General features: G+C 37.3%; 1 protein-coding gene and 1 pseudogene across 2 annotated transcripts in view; one reads left to right on the top strand and one right to left on the bottom strand.

The window, feature by feature from the left end:
• Positions 1-10,143, top strand: part of LOC147910627 (uncharacterized) — a 29,400-nt pseudogene extending 19,257 nt beyond the window's left edge.
• Su(var)3-3 (lysine-specific histone demethylase Su(var)3-3) overlaps positions 1-16,789 on the bottom strand; it is a 118,660-nt gene that overhangs the window by 94,452 nt on the left and 7,419 nt on the right. For both annotated transcript variants that reach the window (XM_011052082.2, XM_011052080.2), the window contains exons 7-12: positions 16,380-16,496; positions 16,101-16,277; positions 15,652-15,918; positions 15,394-15,531; positions 15,228-15,301; positions 14,990-15,138 (exon numbers count right to left, since the gene is read on the bottom strand). In XM_011052082.2, coding sequence (XP_011050384.1) covers positions 14,990-15,138; positions 15,228-15,301; positions 15,394-15,531; positions 15,652-15,918; positions 16,101-16,277; positions 16,380-16,496 — 922 coding nt within the window. The remainder of the gene's footprint in view (positions 1-14,989; positions 15,139-15,227; positions 15,302-15,393; positions 15,532-15,651; positions 15,919-16,100; positions 16,278-16,379; positions 16,497-16,789) is intronic.

The raw sequence follows: 16,789 nt of genomic DNA on the forward strand, positions 1-16,789 counted from the left end.
CTTAAATCGACAATAGACGATAGGGTTTCCCTTTGAATAGATTAATTCATTCAAGCGTGGTAGAATGCGCTACAAACCTTCGCAACAAACACTTAAATTGACAACGAACGATAGAGTTTCCCTTTGAATAGATTAACTCGTCCAAACGTGGTAGAATGCACACAGAGTAAGCAAATTGGGGCACGTTCATCAAGTAAATCACTACGTTTCAAAGTTGTTGGAACCACATTACCCGTGTTGAAAATGCGAAGTACATCGTATTTAAATATGATAAAATAAGAAATAAAAATCTCCTCTTATGCTTATCGAGAATATTTGATAAAATTATCATTTATGTTTTATATTTAATATTTATCTCATGCCTATTACATGTATACATATATGTGTGTGTGTGTGTGTGTGTGTGTGTGTGTGTGTGTGTGTGTGTGTGTGTGTGTGTGTGTGTGTGTGTGTGTGTGTGTGTGTGTGTGTGTAAACATATACACTGGAAAAAATTCTGATTGAAAATGGAGAATCAGAACATTCTGATCATTTCAATCAAAATTTGAATTATTTTAATTAGAATTACAATTATTAAATTCAACCAGATTCTTTTTCCAGTGTACACACACATATATAAATATATACAACATTTTCCTCCCCTACTGTTCACTTTGCTTGCTCTAAAAATATCACCGTCCAATCGTTTACACCGTCCAATTGTTGTCCGAGATACTTAAAGCTCAGGAAATATTCTAACACCGAAAGCTTGAATCTTAAAGAGTATCAAGTTACCGCACGAAGATTCGATACGTGCCCTACCGAAATTCAAGATTCCCAAGATCGCTGCCTCGGAATTTATCGCTAATGATCAGCGGCATCGAAGCGGTGCGTTCGCGCGTTCATTGCCGGAGAGAGCATCAGCGGAGGATCGCACCTAATAAGAATCGCATCGTACGAGCCAGGAAGCGACACGACTTGCCTCGAGAGTCACGCGGTGTGCGGTTAACCTATCGACAGATAGAATTTCACTTTGAATGGGTACTCCCCGCGGGAGGAAGATCGTTAACATTACTCTTAACGGTACGTCGTCACTATGCGTATGTTGCGCAAATGATAATTGATAGAGAAGAACGGCAGTAGGGTTACTTTGTGAATTTTACGACTTGACTTTGCATTGCTAAAACGCCATCGAGACCGACAATAAATGCAGATACAGAGTACAGCTATCGTATTGATGCGCGACGGCAATAGCCGTCAATAGTTGCTCCGATCCTACTCGATCATAGCAATCGCTGTATGATCAGTGCGATTTGTTAAGCTGACATTACTAAGGTGAAAATATATAGCACTAAGATTAGATTTATTAAATCCTAGTCAATCTAAAAATTTATAAATCGTAATAATATGAAAATTTTTTAAATATTTTAAATTAAATTTAAAACCCAAATAATATCAATAAAGTTATCAAAATTATTAAAAGAATTTTTTTTATTATGACACACACACACACACAGAATAATGAAAATAAACGTTACTTTGTGAGATTTGTGTCATACATCTATCTTTTATGCTCGTCCATCAATATACATTAATTTTAATCTCGGTTCAACTTTCTCTTCATCTTTTTCTAATTCTTAAAACTACAAAAAGATGAAGAGTAAGTTGTGAACCGAGATTAAAGTTAATATATAATGGTAGAAACGGGCATTAGTAACGCCGAGTTAAATTGAGGCAGTTACCTACGTCTGACAAAAATGTCTTGCTTGGCGCATGCCACATAAACCATTAATTGGGAAGTGCTTGAGAAAAGGAATGCAAATCGTAATCTCAGTAACTTTAAAAGGACAGTCATTTAGGTAATGACCTTTCTAAGAAGAAGTAAACAAGAGTAAGAGCACTCAAAGGAGAGTATAAGTAAAATCTATGACTAAACACTCCTTTTTAAAAGTTATATTGCCCCGATACAATTAGGATGGTATATTCAGTTCACCGCTTAACTCGCCATTACCTCTAGACTTGATCGTATACTTTCTCCACAGAGCACTCTAAGACTTGTCGAGTCTGTATCTCGAAATCCGGCTTGCCCGTAAAACGAAACACGGCGAAGGACAACTGTCCGGAATTCCGTGCATCGCGCGCTCCCGGTTTACGGCCTCCCCAAAGCCACCGTACTTCAAATCCATCACCGAGATAAGGATCGCTTTTTCAACGGATAATGTTTCACGTTCGGGAGATACTCCCCCGGCCGATCGTTAATTACCGCCGACGATATACGTCCAAAACTTTTCTATCGTCAGTTTAATGACCATCAGATGGGAGTGGAAGGCAAGACTTTACGACGAGGACTGGAGTGGCAGATTGGAGGCGCCTGGCAACCAGGTGGTGTGGTTCGAAAAGACCAATCCAGTCCACGCCATCTGCTAAATCGTCGCCAGCCAGTGATCTATAATTTTCGCCTCTGACTCTGTCTCATGTGGAAGAGGATAAATTGCATGGTACTTAGAAATTCTAACAAAAAACTAACCCTGACAAATTAATTCCAAACACTAGATTAAAATATACTATAGTAAGCCAAAAGTATTACTATAATAATACCAAAATAAACTTAAAGCAAGTATTTAATATTTATACTATTATAATTTTCATATATTATGTATTATATTATAATTTTTATTAATTGTAAATACAACATCTTAACTGCAGATTGTCAATAGTGTAAATAGTCGTTACTCTAAAATTGTAATTTTTTATCATATAAATAATGAGACGTGTCATTAAAATGAATTATCATCTTAACACGTTATTGAAATTGGATAATAAGACTAAATCTCGACACGAATTTTTTTTTAAGAGACAATCATAAAACACATGTTCGCCACATCAGTCTTCAAACAAACAAGACGTCGGAGCTTGTTAACTTTGGGAAGAGCAAATTTTACCTTAGTCCGCCAATTGAAAAATCTGTCTTCGTTAGCGCCCAAGTAGGAACCACATTTCTCTCTAGAGTATCATAATGATCGCGGAGCCGGAGGGCTTATTGTCGATGAGGTGGGCATCACAAAACGGCACCAGAAGAAGGAAATGATTCCCGCCAAGGGGAGAAACGCGTATCCGTCGAAAAGGCAAGTTGCACCGAAAGATTTCTTTTTTCCTCGTAAACGCATCGCATGGGGCACGTTGAAAGGCCGCATAATCGTCGTATGGCGTGTGGCCGAGCATTAACATATAATGGTCACCGTCATTCTTCTCTCCGTCACGTAGGACCCCGTTTAATCATTCTCGGTCATCCCGTCACGTAATCCCCTTTTCGAGCGATTGTCGAGAGAGATTGTCGGGCATTAATTTGAAAAATGCATCATCGTTGGCGGGGGCAGTATGTAAGCTTATTATCCGAAAACACGAAGCTGACCCATCATTCGACGATTACACTGCTACCGATAGATTCATAAGGTAGATATACACGGACGTGTCCGGATGTCTAAAACAACGTTTGTCCACTAATCAATCTCTTTTCTCTTCATGCGAACATAGATTTCCTTTATAAATGAAAGAAGTAGTTCATCAAAGTCTAAAGATTTTAATTTTTTAAAGTATAGACATTGATTTTTTTAAATATATTTCATTAGATAATTTTTTAATATTATTTATAAATATATTTCAGAGAATATAATTCAGAATGTCTCTTTAAAATAAAATAAGAATTTATAAATATAAAACAATTTCTATTCCTTTTCCCTCTCAATATATGGATATAATTTTATTCATTATTATTGAATTATAGATTACTGAATTCTTATTAAATAAGAATTTTATACATGAATGATACGTGTTTAATCTTACTATTTAGTGGTATATTTTAGTGAGAAATTTGAATAAATTTGCCGTTAATCTGCACTGTACTATTTTCATTAGTACCGATTCAAGTTGCACACGCTTGGGATGAAATTTCCCGCACCGAATCGTACTTCTGTCGCTCGAAATTATCAGGTCAAGTTTACTCATTGAAGTGAATTGAAATAACGAGCAATTTAAACGGTTACACTGACGAAATCTCTAATTCGCACCAATATTGCGAATTCCAGGATATTAGATTGTCAATGTTAAACTTACGAGTATAATAACAAAGGTTAATGATTAGTCATATATACGATAGTAATATTTAACGTATCATCCAGATCAGAGAACTGATCACATCAAATAATAATTGTTTTCCCGAATTTTAATGTTCGTTACATTTATTACAACTACATTTAGTACATCTACTGTTAAAAAAATGTCATGAAATTTAATGTTTTTTTAAGTTATACAAGTACATTAATTTTAATGCATTTGCAACTGAAAAATACATTTGTGTACATGCACATAAAATTTAGTGTTATAAAATTTTATAAAAATTAGTGCACTTTCCATTAATGTACTTTACATGCAACAGAAGCAATGTACTTTTTTATAATAATATAATTTTGTCGGAAGAACTTTAATATCTTTCGAATAGATGAGACTTCCTTCCAATTCTTATTGATGCGTGAAGACAACCTTCGACAGCCGTTGTTATTATACACCAGTTCTCGTCGTGGTTTATGTCAGGTAATCGATCGTTTCGGATAATAATAGTCATGAGAAAAACGGTACAAAATATAGTTAATAATAACACGGAGGCCCTATGCGACGGCAATTTGAATAACGATCGAGAATTAGAGACATGACGGGCGTGATGCATCCATTGCGCACGCGGTCCGCAATCAAGGGTTAACAAGCCGACGCGCGTATGAAAATCGAATTCGGGATGAATAATTTACACGTAACCCGGGATATTGCACGCGTCTACATATATACATCGCGCCTCGAAGATCTCGCGCATAAATATTCGTCCCTCAGGCTGGCGTGCGCGTGTATAACCGATGACAGATCAGCGAGACGAGCTTTGTACAAAACGCATAAGGGAAATAATTTGTCCCCCCGACAACTCCGTGACCCTTGAGTTACTTTCTCCTCTCTCCTTAACGACGTCATAGTACATCTATCCGGGACTTAACGCCTTCGTGTCAAGGAAATCCACCGTACGCCGGCGAATCCTAAGACCGCAGAGGGAAGTGTTCGTCCTTTCTTGCGCGGCGCGTGTACTCGCATAGCTCCGTTATCTCCGCAAGCGCATCCGCTCCTCACCTCATGCTCATCTAACGAATAGGCGAGCTCGCATGAAAACCGATTACCTCCCAACCCCGCGTTCAGTATACGTTCCTTTAAATAAATGCATGCGCGTCCATGAGAACTTAATCCAGCCGTGTAAAACAGACGGATCTTTGGAACCCACCATTGGCACGAACGACGACGCGGGCGTTAAAAAAAAATCGCACGTAACGCGCGACACGCGGCAATTTGTCACCTTCTCTGTACGTTATGCGCTATTTATCATTTCGTCTATCTTTTGCATCGTTAAGATACGCTGAAGCGCGAACGGTTATAAATCTCCGCGATCCTTATTAAGATTAGGCTATTCTCATAGAGAATTATTATGTGATAGTTGATATCATTCACATTGTATACGCGAGTACAAAATTCCGTAAATAGTATGGCTTTATTGATTGAAGTATAAAATATTATTAACAGCTCATTAAAATTATTTTATAAATTGTGAAACGAGAAAATATAAAAAAAGATCATAGCACGTACATCTCTTTTTAAGGAGTAACTAATTGCGCGTAATTAAAATCTGTTTTACATATTTTTTTTTTTTTACACAAATAACTGCTACTTTATCATTTAACGACGATGGCCCAAAAATAAGAGGTCTTATAAAACAACTGAAGCGTACAAGCCATCGTTAGGAAATTGGTATTATCAGAATCAGAATAGTAGAGTGGAAAGAAATTTCCAAGATGCTGGTATCGGAAGGCGCATCCATAATATCCTATTACTTTTACTAGATCGCTCTATCGAGGATAATTTCTTAAGAACGGTGCGGCATTTTTCTCATTTCTCATCAAACGTTCATCTTGCCGTTCGCCCGGCGGCTTGAATATTTGTTAGCGGATGTATAATTTTGCATCCCAAATCAACAATTAATCGGCTTGGGAATGCTTTACGATATCATCCAATCCACCGCAGTCTCCAGAGGCCTTTGCCTATCTACCGGTCTATATCATGATGCATTGGCTCATAGACGACGTAATTACAATCTAACTAGAAGTATGAATATTTCACGGACGGACGAATGAACGTACAATGTTGCATCTCAAATCGGCAAGTGCGCGATTAACGATAACGTCGAACCGGTATTTCTCTGATTCCAGCGCGTCACTTTGCATCCAGCCCGCCAAAGTCGCTTCGTAACGAACTGGAAGCATTAATATAGTAAGGACGTATAGATATAGATACATTTAGAACGGCTAATAAAAGTTGGCCAACGTCAGCGGAATGTACGCTAATTTCAATCTATCTTACGTTATTCCGCACTACCACTGTAACAGGCGAAATAGTGAACGTGTAAACGATCAGTTTTGTTGCTGCAATTAGTCATTGTCGCATTTTCAGCGATATGGAGCAGGCGGAGCGAGACGGAGGCGTTCGGTATGCAAATAAAGTTAAAATGAAGAATAGCATACTGTCATGTTCACCGAGTTGTGAGAACCTTCGATCAGAAATAACAGATAACTAATGGCAGTATACATTTCCTCAAAGGCGCTTCGAGTTATTTGGCAAGCTGTCTACATTAGTCATCGATGTAATTCTACAATTGCTCTATTATTGCGCGTGACGTTCAGCGTAATAATAATCTTAATAATGTTTCAATGCATTTTAATGCTATTTTCGACCCATCTGATAATTTCTTTTTCCAACAAAACAATTCAACGACCAAATATACGAGCAATACAAGAGGTTTTATTAAAATCTTGAAATTAATTTAATATATCATTAATATAAATCTAACAATAGACGTTTCGACTCACAGAGTCTTCCTCGATATAATTAAATAAACTATTTCGCTTAACAATATTGCAAATCAAGAATAACTTTTCCATGTCAATTGATGATTATTGATGATAAACCAAGTCAATTCTTTAATCGATGTCTATAACTAAAAGTTACAAAATCCAATTCTCACCGTCAAACGAGGACTTTTAATTAACGCGGTTCTGGTGTTAATGCGTCCAGGAGAGATTATCAATTATTGATTTTACACACGTAAAAAATTAATGGATCAACAATATTCCAAGATCGATTACGATGGAACTCGATCACTGTTGCATCTCACAGACAGAGGCCAACGGCCGCTACAAATCGGCGCTGACCTAATACCGATATGTGCCACTGGACCATTTGTCTCCACGGAACGGGGGGTCCGGCGCTAAGCAATCGTTTCGTTGACGCTTCTTCTTCTCGGACGGCGGTCATGGCGATAACCGGAATGAGAAATCACGTGGCTCATGTGGCGGACTGTACCCCAGATAGACTATATCGACAAGGTACCCTACCGCGTTGCCGACACGAGGGGCACTATAAATGGTAAAGACACCGGCGTGGAGGATAGAGGAGGTCCCATGGACGTACGTATGTGTGTAGGATATCGTCGCGTGCACGGATAGGCCGAAAGTGGTCATGAGAAAGGTATCGGTGCATTAAGGCCAAGACTGGATTTCGCGGGGCGAGGCCGGCTCGTTGGCGGGTAGGAGTGTACAAGGTCTTCGATACCTCGTAAATTACCACTCGTGGTCCCTCTGTCCCTCTTCCGTCCGTCCATTCGCCCGCCGTTCTCCAGTTCTCGGTTCTCGGCTAATGTTAAGCTGCCTACGTTTTCGTTCAGTCGAGGGAAGACTTCGAGAGGAAAGATGTGCCCTCCTCCCGCCCCTTTCGTTCATCGGACTCTATGAAAAAAACTGTTGCGCCCCGGGTCCTCGAGGAAGATGATATGTTCGAATGTATTGGATGACTTTGAAATTGGTGGAACAATGCGCGCGCATTGACACTCCCGCACCAAGTCTGCATTTCTTACAAATTGCATCGCAATATTTTGTACATTAATTGTAAGAGAAAAATTTTTAGTAATTGTAAATATAATTACATATTACTGTAATTAAGATTATTACTGTATTAGTAATAATAACTATATCATGTATAGTTTTATCAACAAATATACATAATTTATAATCAAAAAGACTATAATTATAGTTATTATTGCTATAAAAATGATACTTACTATTTATAGTCATAAAGAATATTTAATTATAAATTTATAATTAATTTCAATCATTTTTATGATAACTATAATTATAGTCATTTTCTGTTGCCAACTATATATATTTGTTGATAGAACGATATCTATCGAGATATAGAGATTATTATTAACATTATAGCAGTAATAATAATCATAATTATAGTAACATATGATTACATGTTTACAAAAATTTTTCTCACAGTGCAATAACGAACTAATGATCTACTAACAAAATTAATTGCATCAAATTTCACGTATAAGAATTCTTAATATATTGCGAATTAGTAATTTAATTAATAAACATATTTTCTTATAAAAATTAGATTTCAATGAAAATTTTATACGAAATTAATATTTGAGATAATATATATTAAAGAGACCAAAATCCATACGCTATGCGTCCCAATTAGATTTATCACAAAAGTACGCTCCTTTTATGTTTAATATTGTTCGTATTCGGAAAAAAGAATTTGAAAAAAATTTCGTGTAACATTTCCATCGTCTAATATGCTTATCGTAGCTCTCGCAATTTTAGCGGGAGCGCCCAACTGCGAGACAATATCGCGCTTTACTAAGCCGTATTTGCTCCGAGTAGCTGGAATTTTTACAATGTCGGACAAATCCGATCCGCGCGATTGGAATGTCAAGGAGCCCGTGCCGAGACTTGAGAATCGCGATATCGCTGCTCTAAAGTGCATCCGCTCGCAAAAAAATATCCGTAGCGCCGTGGCGCGGGCCGACCGGGGCGAATATTTGAGGAGAGGAGGAATGCATATTCAAGATCATAACGATGCAATTTCGATGGCGCATACATAATGAGAGCCTCGAGAGCGGTGCGCCGCTCTTGCCCGGTTAATATCAACCTTTCTGCACAATGGTCCTATCACGAGAGGACTCGGAAGAAATTTCGACGTAACCGATGGTGGTTGCATTGTCATACCTCGAGCTTCGCTCAACAAAGACTGCCTGTGCAATGCAGCATTGCTGCCGCTGTTGCTACTTCTGCTGCTGCTGCTGCTGCTGCTGCTGCTGCTGCTGCTGCTGCTGCTGCTGCTGCTGCTGCTGATGCCGAGGGGAACGAACGAAAGTGCGGTATTGACGTTGAAAAAGGAAGAACAACGACATAATCTCGAATCATCATGCGAGATGAGTATCCGGCCGCGGCGGGGCTGAGAGCTCGAGAAGCGTGATTTTACCTACTCGTTAAACGTTGAACGCTTCTCGCTTCCGGTAAACTCCCATGGTACCTTCGTGTGCATTTCGATCCTGATTGTTGATTCTAAATCGTTCATGTCTGTTAACATGTATGCGCGCGATTCGCGAGATGCAAGGACCGCATGGGAACAATAACAATGCGCGGCAGTGTGTCGAAAATAACTTGATTACATGGCTTAATTAAACTCAATTACAATGTTATTATAGCTTAATGTAGAACGCGGCTATTAATGGATAGATATGTAAAGCGCATCTATTATGATGAGATATCGCATCATCCGTAACAATCATCAGGAGACACGGTAGTGTCTCGAGTGTCAAGTTCTGATATTGTATATTCATGAATGAATGTTCTGATATGTGTATTATATCATGATTAGGTGGCAGGTCCTATGAAGAACAGCCAAATGTTGGTAATACATAATAATACGGAATATGTTTTAACATTTACAGCGTTTATTGAATACGTTAATGGATCATGCGGTTTCTCATTATAATAGACGCGTAATCATTAGACTGATTAGATTAACTCCCGAGATCGTGTTGTATAATATACATATACAATATCAGAATTTTTTCTTTTAAAATAAGAAATGAATCGAAGCTACTGTCTCATACAATAAATTCCCTTCCCTTTCCATCATTTTCTTCTTTTTATCTTTATTTTCTTCATTTCTTTTCTTACTTTATTTTTCCTCTCCTTTTATCGCGGGACGCCGCAAAATCGCTTCGAGTCCTGATAAAAGCACGCTGGGTTATCCTCGCGTCAATTAGCGCGATCGCGCACCAAGAGAATTTCGTCGCGTCCCCATGATGTGCCCGGTTCGCGCCTCGAGGAAGCGTCATCGCCGTATTACGGCCGAGTAATCTCCTTTATCGTGTCCCGATCCCGATTAATTTAAAAATATGCACGCGTTAACGATGCGTACGTATATTGCGAGCAACGGCACGCATTACGCGCGCAAGGAGATGCGAGGAGGCGCGTAAAAGGATGAAAGGGAAGGAAAAGAAGGAGGAGGTGGCGAGTGGAACCAGTCGCGAGATCCTGCGAAGGACATCCGTGGTAACATCCGCGTGTTGGAAGTTGGAACCCTACGCGCGGATGTTACCACGCCGGCTGTAACTCCTTCCTCCTTCCTCCTCCTCCTCCCCCCTTCTTCCCCTGTAACAACAAGGAGGAGAAAGATCGCGGATAGAGGAGGGACCTCGTGCGCGTGAAGTCAGCTTTACGACAATATAATTTTGGAAGCGACACACGGACGGCGTGGAATGCGACGATCGGAGTCAACGAACGGCATATAGAAGTCTTCGATACGTCGTAAATGGCCCCCGTCCCTCCCCCGACTCGTCGTTGCCTCCTGATCGTACACGGACCTCTCCTCGTGGCCGAAGAAGTTTATACACGGTGTTTCGTGAATATCAGCGACTTCGAATGGCAACTTGTCTATCGAGACAAGTTGATAAAGCGAGAGCTATCGCGAGAGACAATTACAGAGCTGTTTAACAAATTAAAGACGGAGGAGACCAAAGACGGAAAAAATCTTCTCAGTAATAACTCAGACATAAACGATTTATTTCGAAGGAGTTTTGCTTTCAAGATATTTTTGCTTGAGGTTTAATTATCAAGGTACTGTTGAGCACTACAGATCTGAAGAATTGCGAAAGACAATTTTCAAAAAAAATTTACGTTACAGAAGGACTATCTATTCAAATTCATGGATATTCCTAGGAAGGGAATGAATTGACGGAGAAATTCTACAAATTCTACAAACACCCTGTGGGTTGTCACGTGCACGATGTCGAGCTGTCTACGGGCAACGAAAAATCGACGTCGTCGCATCCCAAAAACGCCAACGACGTAGTTGGCCGATATCTCATTGCTGGCAAACAGAGCCCGCGGTAACTTTACGTTATATGGCTGATCGAAGGAATCGGTGAAGAAGACCAAGACGGTACCTTCGTGACGGCCGGCGTCTTGAAGATACATCCATAAATTTTGGCGCACCAAATACTCCCCGAGAATAGCTTCGACTGCATAGGTCGGATCAATAACCGCATAAAGTACGGGAAGAAAGAGCGCAGTGGCACGTATTCGCAGTATTCGGTCTCGGAGCGTGAACGTGCGTGGACTGGGAAGAAACCCATGGAGATCGGAGTAAAATAGAACCTCGCGATCACGTCGAAGTGTTTTTCCTCGTGCAACAGGAACAACGCGCGAGGCAGTCTTACGCACTTTTTGTTCTGCCTTAACTTCGCGCCTTTCGCGGATATGATCAAAAGTGCATATGAAATTGTTGCCGAATATTTCCACGATACGTGACGACAGATAGCCAGTGCACGTATTCTTTAGCTTTTAATAACAATGTAAATTAATATTGTTATTTAATCGCATTCTACATGGTAAAAACAAATTGTCGTTTAGAATTACAAGCACAGTGAGAGGTGACAATGTTAGAAAAGAATTCCCTCAATCACATAAATCCGTATCATTATTTAGAGAAAACTTCCCGACGACTTTTTTCTCTTTTCATAATACTTAATTATAAATTCACATCGCCCTCGAATTGTAAAAAGTGGCAAACATTTCAGTATTCACGTTTATATTAAAAACTTAAATGTTTTAAGGGTATCTCAAAGAAACGATTTACAAAGAATCAAACCACTGATCTTCCTTATATTATTAAATTCCAAGCGTACTAACGCAGGAACGAAGGAGCAGCTGCTCTTACTTAGATAAGGCAACAATAAGATATAAACTGGTATGTTACCGGAATGAAATGGATGGAATAAAAATTGGAACAGGACAAACGTCCTATAAAGTATTGTTTTACTTTCGGTGCGTTTCTCGATAAAATCGCGATCAACTCTTTGGCAAGTCTCGTTTGAAACCGAGAAGAAACTGATGGTCCGTAAAGAGCGAGCTGTGGATGGTTCATCTTGGACGTTCCGATTATACCGATTGGATCGGTGCTCGCTGCCAAAGAGACTCAGAAAGAGAGAGAGAGAGAGACAGAGACAGAGAGAGAGAGAGAGAGAGAGAGAAAAGAAAGAGAAAAAGAGAGAGATCCCTATTGTCGTGTTTAATTTAGCGTTAAATTGTTTACATCTCATTAATCGCGCGCAGTGGACAACAACTGGTGGGATTCGCTGCAGCAAAAGACTGTCATGATCATCGATGCACGTCAGTCATGGGGGGCCTATGGCCCACGTCCCCCTTGGATATCGAGTCGTCCATTGCCACGCTCCCGATTCTCGCACGGTCGAAATGCATCCGCTTGTGCTCTGCAATTCCGTGCGCGATACGATCGGAACAGATTTCTTTTTCGATCAAGAGACACAAATAAAAAAAAATAAGCTAAAGAGGGATAATGGACTTATTCTGTTCATTACTCTGCTCCAGATCCACAGACGCATTTGACCTGGAAATAACCACTTATAGTGTTTTTACACTTCAACATCGAGAAAATATGAAACGTTGTAAAATAGATAATTTTTTTTTTATTTTGGATACAGTTTTTTTCTTTTTTAAAAAATATTTTTTATGAACTTTTTTAAATATGCAACTCTATCAAACCGCAATAAAAAAGTTGCGTTATATTAATTAAAAACTCAATTTTTTTAGAAATATTTCTATAATAAGCCACGTAACGTTTATTTCGTTAATATTTATTTGTATAGGTTCTATTTACTTTTTTAAAAAAAATTATGAGTAAATCCATATCTATGTTCTCAAATGCTAACAAATAAAAAAACAATCAATACACAATACGTTGTTAATAACAATTTTAATTGGAGTGTAAAAAACACCTCAGGTGATTTTCTCAGGTCAATGATTAATAAATAAATTATCTTGATACAGTGAGCTATCTGAAATAATAGTTTGGTCTATTATTTTTTAGTTTCTTCTATTCACTAAACGATTAGCAAAACAAGAATAAACTCAAGAATGAATTAAAACAAAAGTTACTATATCAAATACGAAAGTCTGGTTTTTATTCCTATTCTTCTTATTATCCTTAAATCAGGTTGTACCCTGCTTCTTCTTAAATTTTTATTGCGCTATCACTCACAGAAACATGTGTACGTGAATGTACATGAAAACGTATACGAATGTATTGAGTTCGGGCTAAGCCCAAATGACTGTGCGGATCGGTCATCCCTGGAATCGGAACAGATCTCTGTTTCTTCTCGTTCTATATGCCCCATTTCGCGTCGATGGGACGACTTTGGATTGGTGCTCGGAACAACGTCCACTTGCTTCGACCGATTCGTCGAATTTGCAACGCGGTATTGACACAGTTAAGCCGCGTTACTGCGGGAATGATAGCGGCTAGTTTCGATTGCGTATCGAGTACCGCGTAGGTAGTTAAGGACATAGTCGGATTTCCATCGTGAATGTTAATCTTCTTATGTTAGTTCATGGCAAACGAAATTTTTCACTAGTACGACACGAACAAATATGTTAAAAATATAGTAAAAGACAATATAGCGAAGATATTAGAGAAAAGATAAAAAAAAATATTCTCACAAAAGACGCGATTACTTAACGTATTCCCAAAATTAATAATGTCCATTTCTACCTAATGTAAAATAACTTTAATTAATCTTGATTTAATTTACTTTTTATCTTTTCCTAGTATTAAGGATTAATAAAAGGATAAAGAGTAAATTAAATGGAGATTAAAGTTAATTTACATTGAAAGAAATGTATGTAAGATATGTAAATTAATTATCTTATTAAAAAATATACGTTCGGATCGTTACGGCTTTTTACATATGTACATTAAAGTACATGATAAAACGTAAAATTTGATTAATATCGCTAGGTTTAGTATAATGCGTAATAAAGAACATAGACATCCATGCATGTCTTGATAAACACATCTCATAAAATTAAAATAACTCGGCAACGATTTATTTGCCGATATAAAGCGCAAAAATACCCGTTTACATCGGCGGTCGTAAAATATTTTTAACGGCGTGGCTTTTCTGTCGCCGCTTTAGTAAGCTCGTAAGGGTTTACGGGCTATGATCATAGTATAATTTCACATAATGAGAACTCTGGTACTCGATCGCATGGGGGATACGGCGACTATCTACACGGAATCTCATGCTATCGGCTTTCAATAAGGTTGATAAAGTCAACTACAGGGAGATGCGAGAAGCGAGAATATCAAACGCCTATAAAGGAGATGCAACTCGCGAATAATTCACTCATTATCTGTACCATCTCCTTTCTACTTTAGCAATTTCCAGAAAATGTCGAAAGGCTTGGATGTGCATCTTTAGCAAACGCACACCACGAATCTAATTTCATAGGACCTTATGTTTCGATTCATATAATATTATTAATTAAATGTTCCGCAATTAATTAATACTTAATTCGTCAATTTTGTTCAATTAGTATTGTACATAGATATCTTAATGTACGCATTATGGTTAAAGAAAATTGATTGCGTATAGCGCAAAATAATACGATCATGCATTTAACAAATAATATACACAATCTCCATTTTGAAAATTTTTAAGCATTATAGCTTTAAAAATGCTCCTTTTAAAAATAATTAGTGGACTTACCCGTTAGATGACTTCCAGTGAATTCGAAATCATCGTCTTGATCCCAGTGCTTCAAACTCAAGTTCGACAAAGATGTTGCATTGGCAAATTCCAAGTTTGCAAAATGCCAATCCAGTATCTGCCGATCTTTGGATGATAAATAGACGTCGCTGCAATCGAGACAAAAAAAATTTATATCATTTGGTATGTATAACGTAGATATATAATAGCGTGTGTAGAATATAAAACATATATTTACCTAGGAGGTGATGCTTCCAACTCTTGTAGTTTTGCTTCAATTTCTTTCTGCTGGTCTGATAATTGATCCCATTCCTAAAGAATAAAATATAAACATATCATACATGTCTTATTATATATTTAATTTTACTATAAAAAAATATATTTTTATTATATAAACTATATACCTTGCAAACATTATGGAGATCACGTAACTTAGATCGGAGCACGAATTCCTGCGTTATATCTCGACTTTGTAATTTACTTTCGGTCAATTCTTTATATTGTTTATTCAGTTCCATTAAACGATCCATAATAGAGATCATCTATGACATAAATTAATTATTATTTAATTGATTGTACAATCACATTATTTTTTATAATCACATATTTTATGTAAAAAATTATCTAAAAAAATATTTCATTAAATTATAGTTTATACGTACTCTATGCTGATTGGTGATTAACCGTCCTTGCAACGAAAGTACTGAACGTAAATGCGCTACTTGACGCTGCTTTACACCTTGTTCTTGTAAACGTATTACCCATTCTAATGCTTGTCCTAAAGATACTGGACGCGCATTATTACTTTGCTGTCCTCCAGATCCTGCGCTATTTACGTAATTAAAATCTAATTGATGCGACAGATAAGAAGTCGCTTCTAATAATCTGTTAAATTCTCTTTCAACCATTTCATCTTTATCTTTGGGAACCTGTTTTAAAAAACATAAAACATATTGCTTACACTTCGTGACATATGATTAATTTTTATTTACATAATTATAAAACAATTATTTCAATACCAAGAGTATTTATAATAACAACTGTATCAAATTTAATAATGTACAGTAATAAAATCTATTTGTTTCATTTTATTAAAATAATTCAAACATACCGTTTGGCCATCGCTTTCATACAATGGACACTTTTGACGTATCTTATGAAGCTCCATATTAATTTGTTTACTAAGAGTCGTTACAGGATTTCCACCTAGACCTGTGACTACCATAGCTCCTAAATCCGCAATATAATTTGATTTACGAAACGTAGCGATTCGTCCACCAACACGATCCTAAAATGCAAATGAATTAGCAAAACAAACGTAAACTCAAGAATAAACTAAAATAAGATAATTATCTTAGTTTATTAGATAATATAATTACTAAGTACTTACTCTAGCTTCCAACACAATTACTTCTAAGCCGAATTGTTGCATTTGTTGAGCTGCTGCCAATCCAGCAATACCAGCTCCTATTACAATGACTTTGCCTAACTTTTTAGTCGGTAAAGGCTGCAAATAAATATAGATTATTCATTTCTCTAATATTGATATATATTATATAGCATCCCTAATTTTAATATTGCATATGTTAAATTGATGCTGCAATTTGAATATATATATGTATGTATATATATATATATACATACATACATAATGTATATATAGTACAATATAATACATGAATTGCAATATTGATTTATAATATGAAAATTATAAATTATATTGAAAATTCTAGATAACATTGCTTGTCAATTATTTGTCAAGTCAAGCGTAAGATCTAATTAACTATATATTATATAAAT

This window comes from Acromyrmex echinatior, chromosome 2, assembly GCF_024713525.1.
Source record: "Acromyrmex echinatior isolate Ae372 chromosome 2, ASM2471352v2, whole genome shotgun sequence".
In the NCBI taxonomy this organism is placed as follows: domain Eukaryota; kingdom Metazoa; phylum Arthropoda; class Insecta; order Hymenoptera; family Formicidae; genus Acromyrmex; species Acromyrmex echinatior.